At 43.0% G+C, this 14,520-nt stretch overlaps 2 protein-coding genes across 3 annotated transcripts; one reads left to right on the top strand and one right to left on the bottom strand.

Moving 5' to 3' along the window:
* Positions 1–351: 351 nt before the first annotated feature.
* Positions 352–8,895, bottom strand: LOC112562846. Of its 2 annotated transcripts, XM_025236399.1 has the most exons (5): positions 8,740–8,895; positions 8,372–8,480; positions 4,678–5,177; positions 3,840–4,158; positions 352–3,195 (listed from the first exon to the last, which is right to left on the bottom strand). In XM_025236399.1, exons 3-5 carry the CDS (start codon positions 4,944–4,946, stop codon positions 3,154–3,156), a joined length of 630 nt encoding a protein of 209 aa, XP_025092184.1. In that variant the 5' UTR covers positions 4,947–5,177; positions 8,372–8,480; positions 8,740–8,895; the 3' UTR covers positions 352–3,153. The 2 variants fall into 2 exon arrangements, with proteins under 2 accessions (XP_025092184.1, XP_025092183.1); XM_025236398.1 differs by lacking the exons at positions 8,372–8,480; positions 8,740–8,895 and adding an exon at positions 6,165–6,717.
* Positions 8,896–9,171: 276 nt separating this feature from the next.
* On the top strand, positions 9,172–13,119 carry LOC112562845. Its single transcript, XM_025236397.1, has 5 exons — positions 9,172–9,258; positions 9,656–9,734; positions 10,302–10,541; positions 11,145–11,219; positions 11,813–13,119. Exons 1-5 carry the CDS (start codon positions 9,223–9,225, stop codon positions 12,178–12,180), a joined length of 798 nt encoding a protein of 265 aa, XP_025092182.1. The 5' UTR covers positions 9,172–9,222; the 3' UTR covers positions 12,181–13,119.
* The last annotated feature ends 1,401 nt before the right edge of the window (positions 13,120–14,520 follow it).

Below are 14,520 nucleotides of genomic sequence, written 5' to 3'. Positions count from 1 at the left end.
CTAGTCTCAATGCCAGCTTTGAAACCGATCTGTCCTTGTCGCCGGTAACAATCAGCCAGGAGGAGCAAGTCGCCGACGATACACATCCATCGAGATTGGAGGTGGCAACTGGCTGGGGATAGTGAATGGGGAGGAAGTCTTGAAGCCCCGCGAACACAGCAGGTGATTTCCACTCACGAAACAGAAAATAAATTAGTATAAATTCTACATTGATATATATATATACCAGTTGTAAAAATGGAAATAATTAAATGACTAAACTGCAATGATAAATAAATAAATATGTACAAATGGTAAGGATATAAACCAATATCAATACTCACGTCTCAAGTTTCAAATTCGTTATTGTTATTTCATTGACTCATGAATCTGTATCCCCTGGGTGGCTCACAGACGATTTTTTTTTCAATTAACTCCTAGAACGAGGCTAATTATAGAACAGCTTACGGTTTTGCCATGTTTCAGCTTAATTACTAGAACGAGGCTGGTGTGTACAAAGCTTCCGGTTTAGTCACATTCATTCTTTAAGCTCGCCGAGACTAACAGCGGAGAACTTCGCAAGAGGCCGAGCATTGGTCATAAGCGAATCGGTTGTGTGTGTAGGTACGTGTGTGTGTGTTGGAGGGGTAGGGGGAGGACAGGATAGGTGGGGATAAGAGTGTTAACGAGAACAGCGCTGGCCTCATGCATGTCACGCGCAAAGACCTATGGGACGGTAATGATGGCGGCGGGAGGACTTAGCGACGAAGGAGGATGAAAGCTCGGGCTGTATGACTAGCCTTGAACTCCTTAGTTAAACGGTGTGAATAGCATCTGCTCCCCAGACGGTGTGATTGGCAGTTTCTTTAAAAACATACACGCCATGATGACAAAAAAAAATTCAAAATCGTGATTAGCATCGTGTAGATTGATTGATCGGTTGATTTGCTGACTTATTGATCAGCTGGATAATTGATTTACTTGTTTAGTTGATTGATGGGCTGACTGGCTGAACCACTCGTCTTATTTATAGACGGAATTACTAACTGACAATCGTTCATTGATTGCTTTATTGACTGATTGCTTGATTGATTATTTGATGAATTTAGTGAGTTTACATTGGAGCTTTATTTGTTGACATCTTGCAGTTACAGTCATGATCACAAGGTCTTGGTTGAGCACACATTCACACGGAGAGTGAGAGAGGGAGCGAAGAAGTGAGTTTTAACGCTTTGTTGCTTCTGCTGGTCTCAAAGCAACCTCTTCTAGTCGGCGGAAATAAATCAGCCGGGAGGCGGTGAAGCGATAGTTTCAAGTATACCACATCAAAGAGGCCGCAGGGAGGAAGTCTCTCCTTCACCATTTTTTTTTTCTGTTTGGGGGCCGTCACTATTCCTGAATAAAAAAATCCTCGACACGAACCTTCAGGGAGCACTAAGAAAAAAAAATCCGTCTGGACAGAAGATCACAGCGGCTTTGATGGCCAACTGTAATAAATGGTTACCGGGATTTTTTTAGACACGTTATTATCATCGGTAGATATTGTTCTGAATTATGCGCTCTTTACTTTTGTTCCGCACAGGAAGGTGTGGGTGGGGTGGTGGTGTCTGGGAAGGATAAGAGTGAACGAAGGGATGAAGGAATGCAATGTCTCATTCGTTTAATTTCTACCTTCTCGTATGCAAAGGGGTTTCTATGCACAGATTGTCAAATATGTGACAAACATTGACTGACACGTCAAACTTTACAGAGGAATCACACCCTCGGCTGAGCAAGTCCCCGCTGCTCACTCCCCTGCTCCCATCCCTAGTCATGCTGTCTAACCCCGACCAGCCATGTTGTGACGTAGTTGTAGTGGTGCCTGCTGGGAAACTCGGCGTTGTGCTCCCTTCCTGCAGCAGGACATCCGGGCATCCTGGCGACTGAGGGCGCTGGTGACGCGCTGGTAGCAGGTGCCGGTACTCCAGCGCCTCCTGTGGGCATCCTTGTTGTGCTCTGTAGTAGCTCATCAGGGGGTCAATCTTCAGCCGCCGCTCGCAGGTGCCGGTGGTGGGGGTCACGACCACGCAGTCGGCACTCTGCAAATCGTCGTCAGGTCGGCCACCTGTTCCAGAATCTGCCATCAGCGACATATGAGCAACTTGTCATCAGAACCTTCTAGAAGTCGTGTTCCGACTCTAGAGCAGCAGTGGGCAATGTCTGAGGACAGTTCCCAGTTCCTTTTGAACTGTTGGGACTAGAAACCCTTTAAATTACATGCTTTATGAGGTATACCTTCTTTTTTTATCTTCTCAGTATTCCCTCTGTACCTTGTTCCTGATAAGCCCGCAGTATACAAGGTATTTTCGTTAGGAACCGATAGTTTCTGGAGAGAACTGATGACGGGAAAGCCCAGTGGGGACACTTTCAAACTTTCATTTCGCTCATGTGTTGCATTATAAGCTACCAGAGTGGTGCATGTGAACTGGGCGCTGATCTCTATCTTGAAGTAAAAACAAAACAAAGCAAAAAAAACAAAAAACAAAAACAAAAAACAAAAACAAAAAAACAACAACCCAAAAATCAAAACTAAACCAAGAGTATTAACAGAGTTTATGTAAATATAAAGTAATCTGCTTTCTTCGTTCTAATGATTTCTGTGACAGTTCTGTACCGACCAAGACAAAGGCAATAGTCCGTCAGCTCTGTGGAATGGAAGGGATGGTAGCAGTAAACTGTAAGTGGCTCACCGTGGCAAGGACAGGACTATGGAGCCCAATCATCTTATTTCACATCTTTCACATTTCGTGAAATCAAGTGCTATGTCAGTTGGGGGCAAGGAGGGCGTCTACCACCCTCAGGCCTCAGCATTCAAGTAAACAGACAACCATCTTTCCCTCCCAAGACGTCTGTTACCTCCCATCTGTTACCCCCCTCTCCACAAAGTGGAATGAACTAACCACCGGGGTACAGAGGCTTCCAACGGGAGCTTCAGGGTAGAATCTGATGACAAATGTAGGGCTGAACTCTCTCGCACTCCACGTCATTGAAGCCAAAGCTTAATTCGCCTTCGTTCCCTTTAAGCTCCACGCAGTCTTGAAACTCCGGGTAGCTTTTCTCCCGAGACCCCAGAACTGGGTGTCACTTGTGGGGTCGTCTGGCCAACGGTACTCGTTAACGACATTGCTGACGTCCCTAAACTCCGGCAACTTCCGACGAAGACCGATGAACGCAGTCCTGCAAATGGGGAGAATGGAGAAAAGCAGACTGTTAGTGATTCGGTTAAAGAAAGAGCGGTTGTAGTTAACAGCCAGTCTCACAGAAGGTGAGTAAAATGTGTGTTAACAACAACAACAACAACAACAACAACAAACAACAACAACAACAACAACAACAACAACAACAACCACCACGATAACAACAACCACGATAACAACAGAAATGACGTTCTAACGAATTTGAAGTTGACCGTCGAAATTGAATTGAATTTTTATGGCAGATGCCAGGTTTGAGATATTGGTGCAGGTGTTTTTATTTATTTTTTATTTTTGATGAGGTGGGTGGTTACAGAAGGAGAAGGGGTGGTAGGTGACATACGGAAAGGACGCTGTTTGTGATATCAGTCGTCATCCTCTTTCTCCTCCTCATCATCATCATTGCAGAGACTGTGCTTGACTGGTGCATAAGAAATTCGATGCTTTTGTGACTGTGTTTTTCATAGTAAGTTTTTTTTATATTTTAATTTATTTTATTAATAAACGTAGGCAGACTCGCACAGGCAAATCATTTTATTTTAATGGAGAGAAACTATTGTCTGACCCCGCCGGTGTGCTCGAACGAGTGTGAACGAGACCCTATTCGGTGTCCTGACACAGACTAACCGACTCCGCTGGAATGACCAGTTGCTTGTAGTCGTCGTAGTGTTGGATGGTGGCCTTACACTGGAATTCGCCTTCGTCCGAGCAGTCGAGGTCTGGGAAGTGCGCTGTCAGGGAGTAGGTGGGCACGGGAGAGCGCTTCTCCGTGTCATGCCAGTCGAGCTGCACAGGTGGCACGCGCTGCAGCGCCAGGGAGGGTTCCATCGGGTTCACGAGGTACTCGCCCACAGGCACCTGGCGAACTGTGTCGTCCTCTGTCACTGGATACTTGAGCAGGGTCACCCTCAAGGGGTGTATCCCAAGCTCCAAGCTCGATGCCAATCTTAATAGCAAAAATAATACAGATAATAATAATAACAAGAAAAATGTTTGTATAGCTTCCTATTTCTTTAGTCTGTTCGCATTCCAGGTATTGGAACCAGAATACCTTACAATCAAAACCGGAAGGCTAAAAGGTAAACAGGGGCTACACTAACAGAGAAGATCTGGTGCACCAAGGAGAATTTAGAGACAGCAGAGGTCTTCGTCACCAAGGAGAAGGGGATCGAGGTCTGACAGGCGCGGTCCTCGGGAAAGCCAAAGAAAGAAAACAAACTAGAACTAGAATCTAAAACGATCTGTTGTGTAAATTAGAATGAGAAAATACGAGGAAGATAATTAATGGGAACTACTTCATCAAATGGGAATCAGATGGGTAGCATGGTGGCTTTTGAGCTCAAACTCCTGTTAATCTAATTACGTGGGTGTCCACTTCTCTGTTAGATAAAGAAATTAATTTTGTAATAGAAGACGGTTTAATGAAAAAAAAAAAAAACCACCATCTGATTGAAGAATATTGTACCTGGCAGAGTTGTGGAACGTCCTACGATAGTCCTTGCCTTGACCTTTCTTCGCCGATAGTAGAGGTTGCTCGGGTTGTGGCGTCATATCCATGCTCGACATTTCTCTCCATGGGGTTAGTATCGTCGCCACTGAGCAGACGATGGTCATGTTCCCTCCCTTTGTGAGCGGAGGGTCGCGATTAATACTCATGGAAAGCCGTGCCGTCGGTTTGTCTTGGCCGTGGACCGTGGAGACGGCGGCCACGAGAAGTAACAACACTAGAGTCATGTCACAGCCTGGGACGAGAGCGAGGCTAGGAACGGTCACGTGGTTATTTTGTTGTTTGTCGGTCGCAATACATGGAACTCGCAGAGAAATCGTTGTGCAGTGTTTTGCTGGGTGACAAGCAGAACTGTTACATAGATGACACACGGGTTGACGAGCGATACAAAGGCTGCGTCATGTTTGTGACGTTGCTGGAGATGATGACGTAGAGGCTGACGCGTTGTCTACCATTAACTGTAAGATGTAAACATTAGTTGCGCAAATAACGAAATGATTGGAGGGAGTGAAAATAACGAACAATGCTTGGCAACCAAAATCAATCTTAACGAAGTGAGACTGCAGAAGATGTGCCCCTCCCCCCCCCCCAAAAAAAAAGTAAAGATTAAAGATGAAACAAGAGATTCGGATGAAACAGCCGAATTGAACTGCAGCTCAAATTATTGTAGGCTTTACATACATTAGCATGCAAAGCTTAGAGTATAGGCACACACACACACAAACACACTACAATACAATAAAAACAAAGCTAGTTCCTTTATCTCCTGACCGTTAATAATTGCGGTACCCGCACACACACAAAATAATTTTATTCATCCGCTGGACCGCTGATAATATCAGTATCCGCAAGGACAATCACACACACATAACTCAAAGCAAAACAAAGCCACAAAAAGCTCGAGTGTGTCGAGTGTGACCAGGAGAGACTGATGGACTGCAGACCACAGGCGACGCTGTGACACGGACAACAGCCTGGACCATCAGCCTGCAGTAAATCACGGCGACAGGTGATCCCCAGGACCTGACAACCTCATTGCCATCACATCAACAGTTTGTTGATAGGCTGTCACCTCGCCCAGACCCCAGGCCCTTTCTTTATGTGATCCCTGTCCCTTCCGAACCCACCTATACCCTCCTCATCCCCCGCACCATCCCCAAGAGAAAGGGAAAGTTATTAGATTGGAACTTTCTTCATCAAGGTTTATATATATTTTTTATTTTACTGACCTTGTAGGTCAACCTGCAGGAGTAGAGGTGGTGATGATGATCCCATGACTCGGTCATTATGCTCGGCTCATTAGCGCGGGTATAATGCGGTAACAGATTTTTTTAGGGGACAGGTAGAGAAAGTATGCGCGCATGCGCTAGTTCATGTATACATGTCTGTGTATCTATATGTATATTTGTAAATCTTTGCTTACTGAATTGATGCATATATGTCACTATACATCTTTGATCTTAGCTTCTCTCCCCTTGAAAAGCGAACCCTCGTCTTGATCTTTTGCACCACTCGCTGTTCACCAGACAGAGATGACCCTCACCTTCCAGAGCCTCCTCCTGGCAGCCACTCTCTGTCTGTGGATGCTCGCCCTTGTCGGAGGACAGCGTAAGAACTTATTTCCCTTGTTGCCCATCCGTGAAGAGTGGTCTGCGTCTGGTGAGAGGCTGGGTAACGGCTGGTGTTAATGGCTCCGGGCTACAACTGTCTTCCCTACGAGCAGCCCACCCTTCTGTACCATCAAACAGTCTCTACAAGCCCTCCCCCTGCCGCAGTCTGTCTGTCTGCTTGTTTGTGTAAAATACAGACAGAAAACAGTTCAGAGGTAGGGACTTTTTAACGGATGTATGTTAGTTTTGTATGATTGTGTATCAAATACTACACTGTAGTATAATTATACTATACAACAAAGCCAACAGAACGATATTCGCAGCACAAGGAAGACATTGAAGTTCCCTGTCTTCCCTGTCTTGAAGTTCCCTGTCGACAGAGATGATGGTGGGCCTGAGGACAGGAGCAGTGACGTCATCCAACATGTCCGATAGCGGGTTTCAGTTGACTGTAAAGGTGGCAATTATCAACAGATGTATATACCCCCCACAAAAAATACAAGAAGCTAAATTTCTGGCAATAAATAAAGCTTGAGGCCCAAACTCTATACCTTGAAGATAATATCCAAAATATACAAGAAGTTAATTATAAAAGTCAAGATAAGTCTCCACCTAAAAATTATCACTCGCAACTAAAATAAACAAACAAACAAAAAATCATCAAACTGCTAAAATTGAAGTATGATCAGACAACAACAAAAATGTGAAATACTTTAATTAACGAACATTATAAATAAATGTTGTAAGACAACTAAATGTAGAATACAGGAACAGAGCAACATGAGGGATCAGCACTTGGCCGGCTGCTTGGAGCCTACGAGAAAACAACGGGAAGAGGTAATCAACAACAGTAACACCTGCGACGCCATGGAGCAAAGACCCTCCTCCCACACCTACCCAGCCTCCTCTTCCGCCCATCCCCTTTCATCTAACCCTTTCCCCATATTCCCCCCTCACACACACGAAATCACCTCACGTTGCAAGCACCTTTTCTGTCCAAAATGCAACAACAACACAGACACGACTAAAATAGCAATAAAGGACGAGCTTGGGGAAAGGAAGGCAAAAGAAAAAAAAGGCAGAGAAACGCACGGGGAGTTTCGAATCAATCAACTCCATTGTCAGCTACTATGGAGGGCTTTGCCAGACTGTTTTTCTTTCCACTGCACAGGGAATGGAGTGGACAGTCTCGTCTCCTTCGTCGATTTTCTTGTTCAAGGTGGTTAACTTGCCGCCAACAGATGGCGCGCGAGCTGATTTAAGGAAATTAAGGCGAACAGCGGTCTAGCAGGTCCACAGGCAGCCCCAGTAGGGTCCCTGTAGTTCACAGGGGCAATGCTTAGCTTTTTCAAGTCGGTTTGGAATGAAGACGAATGGACGGCATGAACGAATGAAGACGTGCCACGTGGCCGTCTTGTGGCTCCACGTCTGTCTGCTCCTCTCTGCTCCTAGAGGGCGCCTTGTATGCTTGGTTCATAGCTCTATCAAAGGTTCCTGTATTTGTAGCTATCTCACAAATGGCTATCTCAAAAGTAGCATTATATCCGGCACGTGACTATCTCAGAGGTTGATTTTCTCTCAGTCCATAGCTCAGAGGTAGCGCTTTGTCCACTCCAGTTTTTTTCATATGTAAATTTAATGTCTGGTCTACACCTCAAATAAATGTAACCCCAGTCCATAGCTACCTCAGAGATAAATTTATATCTGGATCAGTTATCTCCGAGGTAACGTTATCTAAAGTTTTATCTCCGAGGTATTTTGCTACCACCTTCTCAGCTAAAATATAACTTTCATCTTACACTTTCAGGCACTTGCAAGAACTTTATCTTCCCACGCCTTATTTCCTTCCTTTATCTGAAGTTTTCCATCCTGAACATGCGACCAATCAAGAGAATTTCCTGTAGCCGAAACTTCATTTCCTTTCCAAACCTGTCACACACTGTCGCTCTGTTCCTTTTGTTAAGCTCGATTACTTCCAATGCCCCTTTCAATCCTTACTTGTCCAAGGGGACATTATACCCCCACTTTCCTCCATGACTTACCTCCCCTACTCCCACCCACGCACCCGGCCATGCCCCGTCAGTCGCTTTCCAGCGGAAATCCTTTCCGTCATGGCTGCATCAGAACCTCTTTGAAGCTTTTATGTCATCACTGGACATGAGAATATTCCAAGGAGTGATTTCAAGAACAAAACCGAGATTTTGGGAATAAATATCTCTTAACCAATGAAAAACAGCGATTTGAAAATAATTTTAAACTCGGGTTAACCACATTCTTTGATTGTCATTTGTTATTGAATACGTGGCGACGTCTGAAATTTTGAGTGGTATGTATAGTCGTTTGAATATTTACCAGACATCCTAAGCTATTCGAAAATACCGGAAAGCGACGTAAGATAGCCGATGCTCACCTTCTGTTACTATGGCTACCGAGTCATATGACCCTCAGATTCCTACCACATGAGCACTAGTCCAGGTGGACTGTCGTTGCCAGTCAGTTTATATCTTTCACAGGTGGCTCTAGACCAGACCTGGGCAAAGGCCGGCCCGCCTCCTGTCTCTGACCGGCCCGCCCACCAGTAAATATACTATATATACAGTATTGGGTAAAACTGATTTAACTATATTAGTCCGGCCCTCTAAAACCATCCCAATTTCTCATGCGGCCCCTTGGCAAAATGAATTGCCCACCCCTGGTCTAGAACAACCCACCAGCCTGCTGTCGCACCAAAGTCATTAGTTGCATCACGTGTCGAGTTCAAAACAGTAAAATACCTGAACTGGACTCGAATTGTATCGCAAATTAAAACCCCCGCAGTTGACAATGAGTCATTGGTTTTCAGAGAGGGTACCTGGGACTGAGCCTATATTAGGTCCGAGGATTCTCTCCACCAATGTTTCATACCAGTCGGCCATCTTTGTATAAACAGGTAGGACACTTACCTTCATAATGTTTATGTCAACTTACTGACTCATTGACAATTATTTGTTTTCTGTATCTGCCATCCTCTCCCTCCTCAACCTTTTTTTTTTAAAAAAAACCCCTTAACCTGAATTATCTAAAGTCTGACAAACTAACGGATTTTTCGAATAAGCTGGAACAAGATTGTTTATAATTAATTCTTATTTTGTAATACTTTGACTGTGGTGAATCTTGTGATTTCATGAAAGTCTGAATACATGTCATCACGACAGTTAAGGTTTGCTGTTAATTAGCATGTTACCGAAAATCATCTATAAAATTGTTTATTTATTTATTTTCGAATATTTCGGTCATGCGCATGCTTGATGCCTCTTTCCACAACTGCTTGTTTGTCCACATTGGAGTGGTGGTGGCACAAAGCGGAGATGTCGCTGTTGACGCTGTCCGTGGTGGTGTGTGGACTTGCTGTCACAGCAGCCCAGGGTAAGCCAGCAATCCGTTGATTAGATACTCTGGATTTTAATATTTTAATAAGTTGGTTTCTTGGTTATATAGCAATTATCAAGAGAGGAAAACTGTCCAGCTAGAAAATCTGGTGATTGATTGATTGATTGATTGGTTGGTTGATTGTTGATCTTTGCGTCGATATTCAGTTAGTGAGCTGTATAAAACATTCAGTTTAGTGTCACTAATTTCTTTCTTATTCTTTTTTGTCCATCAGGACATTTTTATTCTACTTTTCTGTATTGCAGTACATAGGTTTGTGTATAGGGTGGGCCTTGATGTAGATTGTATGATTTTTTTTTTACATCTTCTGTTTCATTTGTAATACTACCTATAAATTAAAACCACAGAATTTCCAACGCTTTTTCTATGACAACAACAACTACTACTACTACTACAACAACATAATGACGTTTTGACCTTTTAAAAAATCAAATGTTCCAACTGATTTTTTGTGTTCGAAGGATGAGCTGTAAAGAGTTATGGATTTATAGAGAAAGAAAGAAAGACAAACAAATAAGGCTGCTGTTTTTTCTTCTCTCGTAGAGATTAGCATTGACTTGCAGACCGGACTGACCTCTGGATCTCCAGTGACGCCCGCCAACGGCTTTGAGTGGGAGTACCAACCGCCATCGTCCACCTGCCACAGAAGCTGCGACCTGCAGGGTGTCCTCAAGCTCACCTTCAACTCCACGCGCAAGCACCTGAAGATCCACCTCACCTTCTCCAGCATCATCCGGGGCGTCCCCTTCCACATCGTGGAGCTCGACAAGAATGAGAGCTGTGGTAAGATGGAATCCACTTTTTTGTTGTCTTATAATTCTCGGTCTTCTTCTTGGTCTTGTTCGTTTTCCAGAAGAGAGTCTTTGATAAGGTTGGTTAGGAGGCGATTGGGCTGTTTGTTTTCGAGATGTTTTGAGCCCCTCCCCCTACAAATTAGCAGTCTCAGTTCTTTAGAGTCACTGTACTACACGTGCTCTACTCACTACCCACCTTTACCTGTTGTCAGGACAACAGGAGGACATGCTTTAAAGTCTTGCCATCCTGCAACTGGGCTTGTCGCCTACGATCGGTGTGTTACTTTGGTGGGATTCCCAACTGGTTATTGGCTTGCAGTCTGTGGGGGTTGTTCAATGCCTGTAGGTAGTGGTTGTGATTGTTGACTATAAGGCTTAGTCCTTCATACATAAAGATGGCGAGGTGGAGCCTCAGACGGAGGGCAGACAGACGGACAAACGGTCTGACAGAAATGGTCATCATGCCTCTACCTGCTGCTACAGTGTGCTCCACGTGTATGCTGTGTTATGTTTGTTATTTACTGTGTATGACATTGTAGGTTTGTCATTTTCTGTAAAGCGCAGCCCACAGACAAACACATTTTTGTTTCAGTTGCCAATTTGTCCTCAAAGATGCCCCTAAACAGCAGCTTGGACATCTCGCTCATGGACATGCTGCGCTCGTGTGGTGAGAGATGCTATGTGATGTTTCACGATGACACTACTGTTTATATCTGTGTCTGGCTGTTTGTCAACGCATGCGTGTGTGCGTGTGTGTGAGTGAGTGTGCTTAGCTGTTATGAGTGACTTAGCTATCGAGCTATCACCCACCGGTGATGTAACATCATCCTGTCTTATATATTCTCTTCTAAATCTTTATTTTGCCATTCATATTAAATTTTTAAATTTTAATTATTGATTAATGAATTGTATAATGATAGTAGCAATATGGTTATGTTACATTAAATCATTCTTTCTTTTAGCCTCCAAACCTTGTCTGTGAAATAGCTATCACTAATGTTTCCTAGATATAATCTTAAGCATTAACGGCTTGTAAATCAATTCATAAATAAACAACTATTACTAAGTAAATATTTTCTCGTCTATTGAAATCAATCTTTAATCAGCTCTGACATAGTCATCTTTACTAATAGTATATCATCAATGAAACATGCCAAGGCTATGGCTATGCTTTTTTACACATGTTAATCGAAGAACTTTTACGATATTAATTTTCTGACTGATTACTATTGGTTTTTTTTTATTTTCTTCTTTCACCAGCTAACACGTCACTGAAAATGTCCGAGGTACTGCTCTACGAAAAGAACATGTCCATCTACTCCGAAGACAAGTCCAGCAACGAGACAAAGTTCGAGAAATCCTACAACGAGAGCAAACAGATGCTCCTGCACTTTGAACCTGAGTACCTCGGGTACGACATGAGCCTCAGCATCAGGGACAAGGAGTTTATGGCAGAGAACGGCACGAAATTACTGTTACTGAAGTCGGAGAAACTGTTTAACATCTCATCACCCTCCTTGCTGTACCCGGAGTATGTCCTCTACCTCGGGATGAACAGCAGGGTGGACGATCCCATGTCTGTAGGGGAGGGCCTGTGCAGCGCCAGGATTTCTTGGTATCCCGAGTAGGCTGCAACCAACGGAATAAACTGCCATCACACATCCACGTCTCCTTTTCTTGAAAATTATTATTATCTGTAAGTCGGTTGTCGTCTGGAAGGACAAGACATATGAGTGTTTTCAATGTTCGTCAATTTTCGAGTATGTAAAGAAAGTTCTCGCCTCTCAAAACTCAAGTATTAATGGAAAAAGAATTTCACTCATCAAATCTCAAGTAGTCATGTATAGAGACTTAGTCATATCTCAACATGAATAGAGAGTTTTGCCAGTTTGTTCATGAAAAATATTTTAACTTCATCTTACAGTAAGTTGGGAGGCTTTCAAAAAAAGTACTGCTGTCAATGAACTCTAATTTAAAATAAACAATTTTGAACTTAATTTTTATTTTTAAGTTCTAAAGTAATGCCTTGGAAAGTTATGTTGCATATTATCATACTACAGTTATTTCATAAGTAACACTATGGGACGATCTAATGTCACTGTTATCAGTCCTCATGTGATGACTATTCCAACATCCAATGACAGTTCTCTGACTACATTCTACCATTTTTCACTGGTCTCATGAAGTTCTGAGAATGTGATTGCAGTTCTGTAGCAAAGCCTGAGAAAATTCCAACACTAAATTACAATTCTTAAATAATGAAAAAGAAATGTTAGAAATAAAATAAATTAATCACGTTAATAAAACTAACCAAAACATTAAAGGGAAGAAAGGCACAGGAAACCTTATTCTGTGAAGAAGAAGTGGGGGCCACAGCACTTTAAAATACAATGATGGTGAGAAGGTGTTGGCAAGAAGTGATGTGATCTGAGGCCAGTTTCTCTCACTTGCTTTACTGCTGGTTTTTTTTTTTTTTTAAATCGGCCATCTCGACATTTTATGAAGCAGATGTTGGGAACTGGCTGCACCACAACTACAGAGCTCGAATACATTAATGTGGAAACACTTTTGTTTGCCTTTCAGTTCATATGTTATTTGTTTGTTTTCCTGTCCTTTGGTGCTGTCCATATTTAGTTCTTGTTCTTAGGCGGTGAGCATGCTCCTTGGGAGTGTGTGTGCGCTTTACACATTTTTCAATTATTATTATCATCATTAAAAAATAAAAAAAATGATCTCTCACTCTGCCTGTTTGTCCCATTTCCTTTCTGTCTTCCAAGCTATTTTTTTTTTTCTTATTTCACAAATGATAGACACTGTTCGTCCTGAACATCTCTGCATTACTTCCCTTTCCTAACTCTTTGAGAAAAAAGTCAGAGACGGAGCACATAGCGTTTGAAAGAGAAGATGGCCGTAGTGACACTATGGAGGTTTGTACAAGCGTGTGTAAACACATTTTTAGTTAAACAGATAGATACAAAAGAACCTTTTGTATATTCACGGGAATTCTTTTTTAAAATGTTTTTGTCCTTCACCGCTGAATTTCTCTCCTTCAAAACATGGCTGCCGCATTTATTTCTGTAGCGAACCTCCCTCTAGCAAAATGACAGGAAGCACATCCATAATTGTTTTTTTTTAATCCAGAGAAACCATCTTGCATTTGTCACGAAACACACTTTTTATAGCCGCAATATTTATGAAATATTCAAAGAATGTAATGGGTCTTTCTCGCCATCTTGTCTTCTTCTCTTTTGTTAACTCCGTTTCTTTTCAGGTAAGGACGACATCAAAGTGAACTTAGTTTATCTTCTCCAGCTAAATGCAGGAGGTGTATTGATAACGAATTCTTAATGGTCATGTCAAAACTTCGACAAGGAATTATTTTATTTTGTTTTTATTTCTTGTAAGCATCCGCCCCTTTCCCAGGAGGAGATGTCATGACAAGAAATTGTGTGACTGGCGCCGGTGAAATAATCGGCGAAGTGCGTGATGGATGACTGTCATGTCTTAGTCTTTGTCATCCACCCAAACTACATTTTTTCTCCTCAAACGTATACAAACACGCACTCTTTGTTGTGCTGCCAAACTGTGAGTACTAAAAAAGTTTATCGTAAAAGATTAACAGAGGAGAAGAAATAAATTATTTAGAAATGTGTGGAAGCTGATATCTCATTAGGGTTTAACCCAGACACAAACCCTCGACCATCGAGTGTCGAAACCCACAGTGTCTGAATTCTGTTTGCGAGAGAACGACTTGTGGGGTTGGGGAGGGTGTGGAGGCAGGGAAGGAGGGATTGTTGAAGGAACAGCTCACTAAGACTTCCCTCTGCATCAAAGATCACGTTCGTCACGCAGAACGACGGAGTCCACCAACCACCACGAGCAACCACCACCTCTACTCAGTCGTAGGGAAAGGTGGTCGTACCTGGCTTCTCACCTGCAGCTGCTCAGGTTACGTGTCGTTACCGGTC

The sequence above is a fragment of the Pomacea canaliculata genome, linkage group LG4 (assembly GCF_003073045.1).
Source record: "Pomacea canaliculata isolate SZHN2017 linkage group LG4, ASM307304v1, whole genome shotgun sequence".
Lineage (NCBI taxonomy): Eukaryota > Metazoa > Mollusca > Gastropoda > Architaenioglossa > Ampullariidae > Pomacea > Pomacea canaliculata.
This window is presented reverse-complemented; position numbering and strand designations above follow the sequence as displayed.